The 12,449-nt window shown below is 38.7% G+C and overlaps 2 protein-coding genes across 4 annotated transcripts in view; both read left to right on the top strand.

The window, feature by feature from the left end:
* Window positions 1-12,449, top strand: part of LOC121925367 (stAR-related lipid transfer protein 13-like) — a 1,219,986-nt gene that overhangs the window by 1,049,317 nt on the left and 158,220 nt on the right. The window lies entirely within an intron of this gene.
* The window catches only part of LOC121925371 (stAR-related lipid transfer protein 13-like), a 92,897-nt gene continuing 87,855 nt past the window's right edge, over window positions 7,408-12,449 (top strand). Inside the window, exon 1 of the mRNA XM_042457439.1 lies at window positions 7,408-7,804. Coding sequence (XP_042313373.1) covers window positions 7,636-7,804 — 169 coding nt within the window. The 5' untranslated portion in view covers window positions 7,408-7,635. The remainder of the gene's footprint in view (window positions 7,805-12,449) is intronic.

Here is a 12,449-nt window from a genome sequence, read left to right as displayed (position 1 = left end):
ATCTTTGCCATAAGCAGAACTGAGTCGCATAATTGATTGTGCCCCCACTCCCCCATGCTTTTGCAGTTCCTTGTGCACCCTGACAACTTCAGGAACAGGTGTTACAAGTCCTGATTTCTTCTAGTGCTACATACTAAAGTATACATCATTGGTTATTGGCAATTTAGCCAATGGCACATGTAATCTTTGATCTGTTTTTACTGTTAGCTATTGATGTATTCCATGTAAAGAAAACAACAGTAACAACAGCTGATTATGTTTAAACTTTGGATCTCAGACCATATAGTGCGTGTGAAAGCATGCATGCTCAATGTATATTCTCAGAGGTAGTGAGATCATATAGTTTGCCTCTGATAAGCAGAGTTGCCCTCTGACATAAAGACAAATGGCAAACTGCAACTGTACCAGTCTGCCAATACCTTCAACCCATTCAAAGCATCTTTATAAAGCTTTTAAAGCCCAAACTATCAGTGTCATCTGCCTTGGTTTTAATTTTCATACTTAAAAATATATGACATCAGTGTATCATTTTGAATACAAAAGCTGAACAGGATGTTCCATCAGCATCTGAATATCATAATTGCTTCAGTGCATCTCATTTCAGTTATTCGACTGAATCTAATTTAAACCCAAACTGAATTAGACCATATGAAATGAATGTAGATCAACACTTCTGTTAAGTTCTGTTCATTTCAATAGGTGTACTTTAATTAGGACTAAAATTGAATTTAGCCCATAGTGGCCTGTAGATGACTCGTGGAAGAACATAGTCAGCCACCTGGATTCATGTGTCTTATGATAGTGGTAGCTTGTTCAGAGGTTGACTGATGACATTTGTTCATTATAAATACCTCTTCAAAAGAAGGACTTGATCTCACTACCCCGGAAATGTTCTAATGAGCATAATGAGGATATCTTCATAAAATGACTGAATGCGGGAGAGCTACAGACAGCTGAAATGAAAAATGACTACTCCCAGTTTAAATTCATGAAACACAAATTTGATAGAGTAGACAGCTGTCTAAGAGGTTATTGTAATTTCTCTATATAATGCATATAAAAACATACACACCAGCCGGCATGATTATACCTCTGTTTTAATCTGGTTTTTATATGGATGATAACAGCCTTATAGATTACCACAGATAAAAAATTAGGACATAAATATTTTAAATAAATTAAGATTGCGGTCCTATGCTCACCCATTGTGTTTAATAGAGGTCCTACTAAATTTGATGGAAATTTATATCCAAATAAGTATGTATCAGGTTGCAATGTGTAGCTGCAATACTATGCATGTCCAAGTAGCTAGTCCCATTGAAGCCATTCGGACTTAAATCTGAGTAATTAATTATTAATTCATCTGATAAATTAAATCTGAAGCAGCCTATGATTGCCATGCAGTCTAATGACACAAACTCATTACTAGGTCAGTGTTGTTCATGTTAAAAAGTTGTATCACATCCACATGCATACTAGTGTACTAAGTTTGGGCACTCTTGAGTAAAAATTGAGACTTTTATTTTCTATGTATTGTTTATCTTTCATCTGTGTGACAGGGATCTATTGTCACTGCAGTCATTTCCTGAGCCTGTGTAAAACACTCTGCTATGCTGACATGCCAGAGTAAAATCTTCCTTTAAAAATGATCCTATCCCATGTGACTTGATCAGGTTATTAAGGCTTTTATTGTCAAGAGCAATATTTTATAGCATGATTATCCTCTAAACCTGCACTTCTTAAAATGCAGGCAGATAATCCCCTGATGTTCGAAATGGAGGAGAGAGTGAACACTTCTTTTAAAGGCTGCTTTGCCAAGCTGAGGATTGTATGTGATTGTGTGTGGATGTGTTTGAGCTGTACTTTTACATATTAAAAATCCCCTTGAAACACAAAGTTATTTTTTACAAGCTCCCTGTCAAGACAGTTTACAGAGAGCAGCTGCCTTCTCTCTAAAACACATTAGTATCACCCTGGCTTTCCAGATTTTGTTGTGGTTTAAGAGCATTTATTGTGCCATTTCTTTCTGCCTCACATTGGACTGAAATCCTTTCTAAAGTCTTTCTTTTGCCATAAGAAATCATTGGCCTGTTACAGACTGCCAAAATAAAGCTGCTTCGGGTCTCTTTGGAGGTATGTTATTTAAATGATGCATGCATCCTAAGAATCCGGAAGCTGCACCAAAGCTGCACTCCAGTGCTTAGGAATGGAGTGTGGCTTTGGCGCGACCTCCGGACTCTTAGGACCCAGGCATCATTTAAACAGCATACCTCCAAAGAGACCCGAAGCAGCTTTATTTTGGCAGTCTGTAACAGGCCATAGTTTGGGAGAATTAAAAAAATACTTTGCTTCCTGGAACATTCTTTTGAAAAATAATGGAAAACTTGTTCTACAAATTAGGTTTCTAATTCTTTTACTTCTGTTTTTTATTTCAAGAGCATATGGCATACTTTCCCAACCTGGTTCTGTTCACTTGGGTGGGGCTGCAATTTCTATCATCCCCAGTCAGCATGACTATGTTCTTTAATAGTTAACTTACTCACGATGGTCTCTAGGAGTTAAAACTTTGAGTAGAGAGTGGGTGTTGTCCGTAATATACATGCATGTGAATGTATATGGATGCTTCCTTGCATCTGCCTTCCTGTGGGAGAAATATGTGGGAGAGGCCTGTCATGTCCAACCACTAGGTGAAATATAGTTGATGGTGACCGGAGACAGGGCCATTGTTGTGATGGGCCTTTTCCTGACCTTTCCTGAATATTCAGGTGTCAGGTTTGTTGGCATTTCAGCAACATTAGGACTGTGTGTTTTCTTAGGTGTTTGTGAGATGTCACTGAATATGCCTGGGTCTTTCAATTTTCATTTGTTTATCTCTGCTGATTATTATTGGGCATTTACCCCAGATTTGTTATATTTAAGTGCTTGAATATATTGTTTTAATATTGTTACTTTCCTTAAGATTTTTCAGGAATGCCTTGATTTAAATACACACATATATGTATGCTACCTCACTTTGGACATATCATGAGATGACATGCCTGGTTAGAAAATATAAATAATGGTTCTCTGTAAACTGGAAAGTAGCAAGAAAAGAGGAAGGACATGTTATAGGTAGATAGACTCAATCAAGGAAGCCACAACACTGAATTTCAAGACCTGAGTAGGTTTGTTAATAACAGGTAGTTGGGGGGTGGGGTGTCTCTCATTTATAGGGATGCCATAGGTTGAAGCCTATGAAATTCCCTGTGCATTTATGAAATGCACAGGGAAGCCATTGAAATCCATAAACACCTGGAAAATTTCAACAGGAAAGAAGAAATCCTTAAAGTAAACAAAGTTTGCCTACCAGTCCTGAAAAACACCAAAATCAAGACCCAGCAAATGCAAATGAAATCCACCCAGGGTGAGGGGGATTCCCAACAAATGGATCATTAAGCAAATGGACACCCTGTAGGTCTTGCCATTCAAAAACAGAACAATACACAGTTTAACATGCAAATCACTTCCTCTCAACCAACAATCTATATACCCCACTCTCTTCCATGCCAGCATTCTCTGAAGATGCCAGCCACAGCTGCTGGTAAAACGTCAGGAATAAACTCTTCTAGAACACGGCCTCATAGCCCCAAAAATCCACAAAAAAAGTATTTGCATTTGTTTATAAGTATATAATTAGTATGCAGATGGACATTCAGGATTATGACAAAATTTCAGTGCTATCTGGATTTCTTCCATTCCTTCTCTCTTACACCTGTTCTGAGAGGACTATGATTGCACTTAAATAGTTTTCTGTAGGTGTTCTTATCTTCTTCACTCTGTGTATTGTATGTAAGAAAACAGTAAGGCTGTTTACAGGCAAATAAACTAGTCATTCTTTTCTTTTCCTCCTGCTTTATTCATAATTGATTAATTGCTTGCCCTAAGTTAGATTGACTATTGTACCATTTAGTTTTGGAACACCCTAGTTTTAAACTGTTACAACTTGTACGTGGGCTATTGAGGTCCACCTGTTGGTCTCTTCTGAGGCATCTGGATTCACTGAGGATTAATCCTCTCTTTTTATGACTGATTCTGCAAGGAAGCATCAGACCTAATATGGTATCTAAGAAGTGATGTCCAGATGTGAAGTGGTTCATGAAGCATTTTCTGGAGTGATTCATAGACTCTTTAGAATCTTTTGTTTAACTGTTTCCCTAAACATAGGTGTTTATCAGACAAGCTCTTAAAGAGGTACTATTCCAGTGTGACTCCTCTAGCTGCCTCCTGTTGCATGCTGGGATTGGCAGTTTTAAGGAGGGGTATTTAGAATTCTCAGGCAGAGAAGTTCAGCTCCTTAAAACTGCCAATCCCAGCATGCAACAGGAGGCTGCTAGAGGAGTCACACTGGAATAGTACCTCTTTAAGAGCATAGTGTGATAAACGTCATAGAGGGAGGGGGATATTTTTAGATTTCATTATTAGAGCTATGAACTTGGGGGAAATTATGGCCTAAATGCTAAAAGATAATACAGTGGACCCTTGTTATACACTGGGGTTTGGTTCCACGTTCCTCCGTGGATAACAAAATCAATGGATGCTCAAGTCCCATTAAATATAATGACATAGCAAAATGGTGTCCCTTATAAAAAAATGGAAAATCAAGGTTTGAAATTTGAAATTTATACTTTTTTTTAACATTTTCAAACCGTGGATGCTTGAATCCGTGTATAAGAAGGGCCGACTGTACACACATAGGCATTAGAATGGCTGTTCCTAAGTAACTGCTTAGTATCTTGCCTATCAGTAATGTTAAATCCATATTTACTGATTGCAAAGCTTGAAAAAACATTTATACACACTACAATATTCCAAATCTCCCAGCACAAAATGGCCAGTCCTCATATTTTGTGGATTCATTATAAGATCTGTTACACTTTACAACCTATGTATGAAACCCCTAAGTAGGAACCTGGATGCAAAAAAGTCTACAACTAGTAGTCCAATACTTAAGTCAAGAACAAAAAAGAGGATCGCCAGCTAGGACTTAAACTGGTGTTTAAGATGAAAAGTAATTTAAAAAGTTCAATAAAGCTTTTGATCCTGTCTGTTTTCTTAGAAGAATTAAGCAAAAGCAGAACTCCTACCCATATAAAAACATATAAAACTATGAATCAGTCTATTGAATATGTTCTGGGCCATCAATAAACTTTGCAATATAACTGTGGTAGTTTAAACTAATGTAGCATCTTTCATGCAATGGACCTGAGGCCTAAAGTGGTTTGTAGGTAAGTGGTAGATTCCAGTAAAATAAAGGAAAATCTGTAATGAGATGACAGTCGTAAGACACAACACATATGAAAGAGTTTCTGACTTTTTCCTATGTTCATATGATTTAGTATTCATGCACTATAATTAGTGTCATTTATTTTGTATTAATTATGTTTACTTCCTGCCAACCATAATACCACATTACACTGGAAATTGCTCATTCCAACTGCTATTTTATAATAAAGAACAAAACTAGTCTTGTAGATGGTGTTGATGTAGCTAATCTGTTTGAAGGAAGATGATCCTAGCTACTTACACTTCATAGAAATCAGAACTTGGATGACTCCTATACTCCTGGGGTAGTAATTTTATGACCCTTCCTCTGTTTTTGGACTTTAACTTCCAGCATCCCTCAACATTGGCTGTGCTAGCTAGGGTTGCTGAGGCTTGCAGTACAGGAAGATCTCAAGGACTGCATCATCCCCACTCCTGCTGTGCAGAAATGCTATAGCCACTTATCTTGGCATAAGCTCTATTGAACTCAGTGGAACTTACTTCCAGATAGAAATGTATAGGGTTGCACTGTTAGGCACTTATCTGAGAAAAGACATTCTTCATGTGGGGAAGGAGCAGTGACATGCCCCTCTTTTCCACCTTAAAGACACACCAGAACCTGTGATGAAAGTGCTCTACATTGATGTCTGTAAATCTCTGATTTTTTCTTTCAGAAATTATAGTGGTGTGATAGAGATCGTGTGAATGATTTTTGCATAATGATTTTAGCACATTGTGGAGAATGCGCGTAATAGAACAAATCTGTTCCTCCATTATACAAAAACATGCATTGTTTGGGCCAGTGTTTGAGCTGGCTATCATTTTACAGTAGTAGGTAATCAGGTAGTTCATATTGTTTCCAGTCATTTTGGAGCAAATTTCCCTTCTTAATACCTGTTACAGTGTCTGTACTCTTGTCAGAAAAAAGGGATATTGGTGGATGCATAGATTCTGACTGACTTCAACTAGGATTGAAGGGCATCCTAATCTTTTTCATAGAGGCGGGGTATCCTTGTACAGAAACAGCAGGCTAGCTCGTATAATAAAGAGTACAGCTTTACTGTCTTCAGACAGGAAGATGCTTGTTGAGTAAGAAGTAAGTAATTTGAATGAAAACAAATACTGTACATAGTGGCTCTCTCATCTCAAACAAACCATTGTATGTGATAATGGACTGATGTCCTAGTGTTAAACATACTGGGAATCTGTTAAAAACAACCTTCTGAGATGGTACTTTGCAAAACTTCACAGCTTAAGTTGACCTGTGAGAACTGTTTGTTGACTGATAAGCTTTCCATCCATATAGCATAGTGGCTGAGAGGCAAAGCAATAAATCAGAAGAATCCCAGTCCATATGTCAGATACCTTTGATAAATGGTGGTGCTGTAAACTGGAGGGTTAAACCAGAGTGTGGTTATTGATAACATGGCAGGTGGCTCCCTTCATTTCTGTGTAAATCTCCCAGGTGGCTTTAGGAAAATCATTGGGAGTGATATAAAAATGACTATAATGATGTTTACTATATTTATTTATATCCTGCCATTTTTCCAGTCCAGAACTCAAGGAAGTTACAAAACTTAAAACAGATAAAGCTTTAAAAATAGATACAAATTTTAAAAAAGATTGCATCTAAATGAGTTTTGCTTTCACTGGTTAATTAAAACTATTTCTGAGCTGCTTCTTGAGACAGTTGTCTACTGTTTTTAGTTCTGCTAAAGATGTTTTCCAGAGAGCTATCTGTCTGCTTCTAGATAATTAAAAAAAAAGACAAGAAGACAGTGTTGAATCTATGTACTGAGACATTTAAAACACGTTCCTGTATAATTTGGAGGAAATTCATGTTTCTCCTAAAGATTGAAGAGGTTGCCCCCCTTTACCTGGGTTTCAGGGGTAATACAAATGTATGGGCTTCTACTCAATATTTCTGTGGCATGAAACACTTTCTCTCTTTCCTTCTTCTAACTCTCCTGTCACAGCTCACCAGTGCTTAGTCAGCTCCAAGGCATCTCATTTCTATTTGCTTTCAGTGTTATGTGGGATTGCCTGCCTGCTAAAGCTTGAATAGCCTTCACTTTCCTGTGCGAGGCACGCTGTGTACTTTCACATTCTTTACTTTGACTGATTGGCCCTTTCCGATCATGTGAGGGGAGCTGGAATCTAGAATTGTAGCTTTTGGCACTCCTCTTCTTCTGTCTTTTAAAAAGCTTGCTCTTTTCAGCTCCTTTGGGTCCCTTGCTTCTTTTCTTTCACTACAGCACCCCAAGTAGATTTGGGAGTTGCCACCCAGGAGACTGAGGTGGTGATTTGATTTAATTTTTTTCCAAAAGGGTGGAGATGTTTAGGCAGGTATCCAATACTTTGGGCTCAGGCTGCTACTGTGTGAACACCATGTCAACAGAAGGCCAAGAGATGTACTTGCGATTTGAGCAAACAGCAAGACGCTCTCCGTACAGGATAAGTAGGATCCTAGCACGCCATCAGCTTCTGACGAAAATTCAGCAAGGTGAGTCACTGTCTGCCTTAGGCTCATAATTAACACCATGCTTGAAAGAATACCTTCAGGGTCAGTTTTCTTTCCCTTAAAATCTTTTGTCCTTTACTTTGGAGTGTGCTGTCAACCAGATGTCACTTTAGTTTAGTTCTCCACAGAGAACTACAAAGCAATACAGTGAGTGCTAAAAGTACTTAGCTGCACAGTCACTTCATCATAAGTCTTAAAATCCCATACATGTTGCATCCATCACTTTCTTTATCCGCTTGCGATGCATTGCTCCCCATATTGTTCTGTAGCATCCAAATTTCAACTGTGTTCCCTCGACCTGCTGCCTGTTTTTAAACATTTTCTGCCTCAAGTACCAAAATAACTTCACAGCTGTTGCTATTGTGTGCCATTGACTTGGGTATGTGGGTGGCACCATTTGTTGCTCTTCCACAGACTTGCAAAATGTCTTCTTGAAATATACAAACTTTAATGTGCTATTCTGCATTCCTAGATAATCACTATCACTACTTTATCTGTCCTGTATGCTGTGTATTTACTTAAAATTAAGTCCCATTGGTTACTGCTGAGGTTGGGTAAATGTTATGAAGATGGAAATTCTATTACAATACACATTTCAACAACAAATGTTTGATGAATGAGATTATTTCCTTGGCAACTAGGCAAACCCTGTTCTTTACAACATGATTTCAGGAACTGGTGATGTTTGGAGAATATGGTCCTTGCTATTGCTCTGATTAAAGGAAGGATATTATGTCATGCCATGTATACCCTGTATGCACTCTTAATTGAAGAAAAGCAGCCAAAATTTCTCTTTGAGTTTATTTAAAGCAAAGTATGCACAATATTCAACCAGGTTTAATTTAATTATAAATTTTCAGGTGGTTATGTTTACAGGGGAAAAATAACTTCAAGGACATGTTGGGATCCTATAAAAGTAACAGCCTAATCCAATCATATAATGAGGCCTTAGAATTTCATTTGAGTATCTTTCTTTAATTATCTTGAGACCTGTGTTTTCATACATTTGGACAAAATACTGAAAAAGCAAGGGCTTAATTCTTCTCTTTGAAAATCAGTATCTCATTCAGTGAATATGTAACATTACAGTTAGCCCTCCATTTTCGTGGGGCATCACACACATCCTGTGAAAACACATATCCCACGAAAGTGGAGACTCACCTATAATCAAGCCCCGTAGGCTTGAACAGGGTGCATGCCCCTGAGAAAGCACAGGGCACGTGCCAAGGGAGTGAGCATGGGGTGCCCATCACAGGAGCATGCCCCATTAAAAATAACGGAGGTCACCTCTCCGTGTATAGTGAAGACCATAGACCTCAAGTCTGCGAGAAAGGAGGGGCAACTGTAATACAGTGCGCCTGCGTTTAACGTGGGTGCACTTTATGTATACCTGAGCGTACGCGCTCAAGCCACGGGGAGCACGCAGGGCACAAGGGGTGGCACGTCCCAGTCAAATGAATGGGGCGTGCACCCGTGGAGACCCGCACGCTCCTGCGCCGCTGTGCCGAGTCCCATTCAAATTAATGGGGCTTGAGCATAGGCGGAATTCACCTTATGCGGGGGGTCTGGGCCCACTGTACTTTAGTATTACCAACGGATATCATTCCATGAGTTGAGATTGACTCAAGAGCAGTTACCAACAACAAAAATCATTCCTCTCCTCCAGTGGTGTCCCTAGGGTTGGTGTCACTCAATGTGATAACTCATGATGTCATCCCCTCATTAACCTCCTGCCCTTTCACACCATGCAGAATCATTAGTCATGCTGTTATGCACTATGTTCCTCATTAATCATAATTTCCATCTACCACTAAATAGTTGTGAGTGACACAAACAACTTGCAAAATTAAAATTATACAGTGTGCCTGCCCCATACATGGGCTTGCCATCTACGGCTTTAAGCTTATGCGGACAACAAGGCCTGGATGTTAAAATGGTGTTCACACCCGGGAGCACACGGCCATTGAAACAAAGGGGACTTGAGGTCTTCATTTTTTCCTTACGTGGAGGGTTCTGGAATGGATACCTCGTGTATACTAAGGGTGCGCTGTACCTTCAAATTACCATATTGTATACACAATCTACAGTATTTACATAAATAATAAAATAAAATAAATTTTTTATTTGTATACCGCCCTTCCAAAGATCAGGGCGGTGAACAGCACAGTAAAATCACATACATCAAATACATCAATTATCAATATACATTGTGGTTAGATTTGGCTAGTTCTGGTACAAATGTGGTGTTTTTAGGGAAAATCTTAAAAGAATAAAAATTTCAAAAAATTTCAAATTTTAAGTTTTTGTTAAAAAAATTAAAATGATGAAATTTGACATTTTAATTTTAAAAAATCCTAGGGCCTCTCCTTTCACCTCCCACTGAGGTTCACCCCACTCCCATCATCTCTTATAACATTTTAAAGGGAAGCAGATGAATGCCACAGCCTGTTTCTGCCAAAAGGTAGGTGTTTGAGAAGCAGTGGTGTCACCCCCCACTTCGAGTGTCACCTGGTGCAGTCCTCACACCCCTAGTAATGCCACTGCTCCCCTGCCAACCATTGTCCAGCTATCAAGATATAAGAAATAAACAGACTAATCATCTGTGGTGCATAAAGGAGTAGCCTCCTAAGAAAGGTCCTTCTAACTTCTTCAGGTCTAGGACTCTAAAGATAATTTTATTTGGTGTAGAGTGCCTGGGTAATATCTTTATATTTGGAATTTATTCTAAATTTTCTTGTGCTGTGCTAGTATTGCTGTGGAGCCTTTACTGTTTTAAGGCTCTATTTCACCTCAGGTGAAATTCAGGATGATGATGATGATAATGATGATGGTGGTGGTGATGAGGATGATGAGGATGATTCTAAATGTCATATTAGTGCTTATTTTGCATGAAGTTGTTCATTCCTGAAAACATTAATGTGAATGTGATGTATTTGAATTCACATATATTGAATTTGAATTCACATATATTGTTGCTATAAATTGGGACAGGTAATTGTCATGGGGGCCCATTTTGCCCCATTGCCCTCCCCAGCCTTCACCCATGGTCCTCACTACTACATTTTCATTCACCTAATAATGAACAGAAGCCATTTCTGGTTTTGATGGATTTTATTTTTAACCAATTTTCAGCTGGTTTTTAAAGTATTGGGTGGGGTGAGAGTGTCATAAAGTATGAGTAAGGCCAAACCACCATACCTGGCGGGCGGGGGAGACATGTTTGCAGTGGTTTGGCTGTTGTTTTGTTGATTTTTCTTCCAGATTTGGTATTTGTTTTTGCAGGGCCTAGGGCCTGCTTTGTGGTGCCTAGTTGAGACTGTATGTGGCCTATATTCTGCTCTTTGTCTATCCTTGCTATACACTGTGAACCCTACTTTCAAATCAGTGTACTAGGCCATGTGTACACATATGTGGGGATAAAAGTAATCAAATAATGCTGACATTACTACACTGGGAAGGACAGATGAAACAGACACCAGGTAGAGACTATAGTGCCTCTAGCTTTGCAAACTATGTGAATATGGTGGCTATCTGTTCAAATTCAATAGTTTCTGAATGGCATTACAAACCTGGGGGAGGGGAGCCAATATTATGGTTGTGAAACACATGAACTACTTGCTCTGTGTAGACATCTGTCAACAGCATAGTTGAAATGTGCCCATGTGTCAGTTTTTCCTAGTGTGCCAACCTTTAATTACTAGCAACGTGTCTGAGTTCGGAAAAGTGTACTGTGCTGTGAAAAAATGAAGTTAGATTGGAAAGTGCCAGAATAACGTTGATTGACAGTGATGAAAGTTGAAATGTGATGTAGAAACAAAGTATGGCTGGCGTTCTGCAAATATGTATATTTCAGAGGGTTGGTTTGTTGGTTTTCATGTTTTATTAACGGAGGACAGAAAATTACCTTGGGTTGTTTTATCTATCAGATATATCTATCAGACTGGGGTTTGCATTGTGTGTTTCACCTGCCAAGCTAGCAGATCAGTTTTTGTGTTGTGGAGACTTAGAGGACTGGAGATATCAGGACTAAAGACATCTTCAGGCACCAGTTATTAAGCATTTTTTCTTCAAGTGCCATCCTTGCATTCCAGTAGATGCCAGAGTTGGGAGTATTATTTTATAACAATAATACATTAGTATTAGCCGTTACCTTAAAAAAAAAAAACTAGACATTGCTCAATATTTTAACAACACATTGTTGTTCCTGTGTGCCTTAAAGTTCTTTCTGACTTATGATAACTCTAAGATGAACCTATCAGGGTATTTTCTTACTAAGATTTGTTTGGGGTGTGTGGGGAGTTGCTTTTGCCTTCCTTAATGGCTGAGATAATGTGACTTCTACAAGTTCACCCAGTGTAGGGTTGCCATAAGTCAGGACCTCCAAACCGGGACAAATGTAGGACAAATGTAGGACAACGATTTCAAATGTAGGGCACATTTTATAAAAATGGAGGACACGCAAAAAAATTGATGCTTTTTTAAAAAAATGTTAATATAAATGCATGTTTCTTAGGCATGATCAAAATGGAGGACATTTGGGCATTATTCCTAGACAGATGGCAAAAATGGACTTCCTTTTCTGCCCAAATGTGCTGTTATGTGTGGAATGGAGGGGAATGGAGGGGGG

This window comes from Sceloporus undulatus, chromosome 3 (assembly GCF_019175285.1).
Source record: "Sceloporus undulatus isolate JIND9_A2432 ecotype Alabama chromosome 3, SceUnd_v1.1, whole genome shotgun sequence".
Taxonomy (NCBI): Eukaryota; Metazoa; Chordata; class Lepidosauria; order Squamata; family Phrynosomatidae; genus Sceloporus; species Sceloporus undulatus.
This window is presented reverse-complemented; position numbering and strand designations above follow the sequence as displayed.